We start from the raw sequence: 1,943 nt of genomic DNA, 5'->3' as shown, positions 1-1,943 counted from the left end.
ATCTCTCCAACAGCCACCGATTCTCATGGTCGACCATAACGTGCTGAAGAAACAAACTACTGTACGATGGCATTACACATGGGTACAGTTTGCGAGAGAAAATGCCAAGAAGCATATTGTTCGCACGGTACTATTTCAGCATTTTAGAAAGCAAAGTTTGAACAGCCCTCACATGCATATGACTACTCATGATGCACCCCATATCACTCATCGGTTTTCTTGCAAGATGACGTGGCAGTACGTATGTATTATGTATATATCATATATGTACATATACGTCGTCGTACTCATTTCATTTTTGCAAACTTTGTGGTTGGTCTCGTAAAAAAACGATCGAGATACACTAATACTATACACTGATGATGATCGATCACCTCGCCCAAGGTGAACTAGAGACGGGAGCTAGCACGTACGTATATACGCATGCGGCCGGCCTTAATCAGCAGATGACGCATGAGTTGGGGTTCTCCTCCATGCTCATGTTCCGGACGTAGTAGTACTGCGGCGGCACGTATGGTGGCTGGTATGCCGCCGGCGGCTGCGGCGGCCGGTACTGGTTCATCATGTAGTCGGCGTTGAACATGTACGGCGGCGGCATGTGGTGCGGCAGCGGCATGTGATGCGGGAACACCGCGGCAGGCTTCTTCTGATCGCCGCCGCCGCCTTCCTTCTTTGCTTCGTCCTTCTTGCCGTCGCCGTCCTCTTTCTTGTCGCCTTCCTTCTTGTCGCCGTCGCCTTCGTTCTTCTTGCCGTCGCCGTCCTCCTTCTTGCCGTCACCGTCCTTCTTGCCGCCGTCCCCCTCCCCCTTCTTCTCGCCGTCTTCCTTCTTGGCCGCCCCGTCGCCGTCCTTCTTGGCCTCCTCCTTCTTCTCCTCCTTCTTCTCGGGCTCCTTGGCCGGGCCGACGGACTCGATGTATGCCGCCCAGCCCTTGCGCAGCTTGCTCACCACGTCCACCGGGTCCATGGTCCCGATCACCGTCATCTTGCGGGACGCCAGGTCCATGGTTATGGCGTCGATGCCTGACAGACCACAACGAAACAACATAGAACAGTCAGTCACTCGGAGATGGATTCATCTTGAAGCAGTGTCGGTGGATGGATGGGTACGTACCAACGAGCACGGAGACGGCCTTCATGGCCTTCTGCTTGTCCTTGTTGTCATGCAGATCCAGCTTCACTACAACCTTCTGCAGCAGAGGAAACAGGGCCCAAGGTTAGCCACAACGAGCAGAGTAAGGCAGTTGGATGCAGGCAATGTATGCCCGACACTTGAACCCAACCCAGCACACTTGAGCAGAGTGCGAGCAAAGAGAGAAAAGGAAAATCGTTCCCGGATTCTAAAGCAAGACCCGGCCCCGAGAGAACCTCAGGTAATCAACATTCATATGCACATGGAATCCGGATCCAGAACTCTCAGAATCAGGATCAGAAACTCACCTTCGACATGCCTCCGGCCTTGCCTTGACTGACTCCCAGGAGAGAATTGCGAAATGGGGTGATCAGAAAGAAGATGAAATGGATAGGCGAGAATATATAGCTTGCTAGGGTAGTGGGTATGAGAATGGCGATCACAGCTAGCAGTGCCAAGGTTAGGCGAGCGACGACTCGAGAGAGGCAGGCAGAGGCAGGGAATGGTTGAGCGGGAGGCCGATGGAGCGTGGTCCTAAATACTAGCAGCCGGCGAGAGGAGAGACGAGACGATCGCGCGTGCGTGCGTGCCGCTTTCTAGGTAGCGTTGGTGCGAAGCGCAGTGCGTAGTGGTGGTGGGTCTGGACCCAAACTCTACTACATATGTCTGTGAAGTGGATGTATGGCAATGGCAATGGGCCAATGGCAATGGCAAGTCAGTTTCTCTGCCACCATCTCTCCCGAAACCGGCCTCGTACGTCTGTGCCTTTTTTGTGTGTGTGGCCGTGTGCGCGACTAGTAAAACAGAGTGCGAG

At 53.7% G+C, this 1,943-nt stretch overlaps 1 protein-coding gene across 1 annotated transcript; it reads right to left on the bottom strand.

Moving 5' to 3' along the window:
• Positions 1–232: 232 nt before the first annotated feature.
• On the bottom strand, positions 233–1,619 carry LOC124695104 (heavy metal-associated isoprenylated plant protein 39-like). Its single transcript, XM_047227992.1, has 3 exons — positions 1,438–1,619; positions 1,112–1,187; positions 233–1,020 (listed from the first exon to the last, which is right to left on the bottom strand). Exons 1-3 carry the CDS (start codon positions 1,444–1,446, stop codon positions 440–442), a joined length of 666 nt encoding a protein of 221 aa, XP_047083948.1. The 5' UTR covers positions 1,447–1,619; the 3' UTR covers positions 233–439.
• Positions 1,620–1,943: the final 324 nt, after the last annotated feature.

This window comes from Lolium rigidum, chromosome 3, assembly GCF_022539505.1.
Source record: "Lolium rigidum isolate FL_2022 chromosome 3, APGP_CSIRO_Lrig_0.1, whole genome shotgun sequence".
In the NCBI taxonomy this organism is placed as follows: domain Eukaryota; kingdom Viridiplantae; phylum Streptophyta; class Magnoliopsida; order Poales; family Poaceae; genus Lolium; species Lolium rigidum.
Note: the sequence above shows the minus strand (reverse complement) of the source record. Positions and strands in the feature narration are given on the sequence as shown.

Coding starts and splice junctions, on each gene's coding strand:
- LOC124695104 (XM_047227992.1), bottom strand. Junction 1,021..1,111: donor GGCCGTCTCCGTGCTCGTTG/GTACGTACCCAT, acceptor GTGGTCTGTCAG/GCATCGACGCCATAACCATG.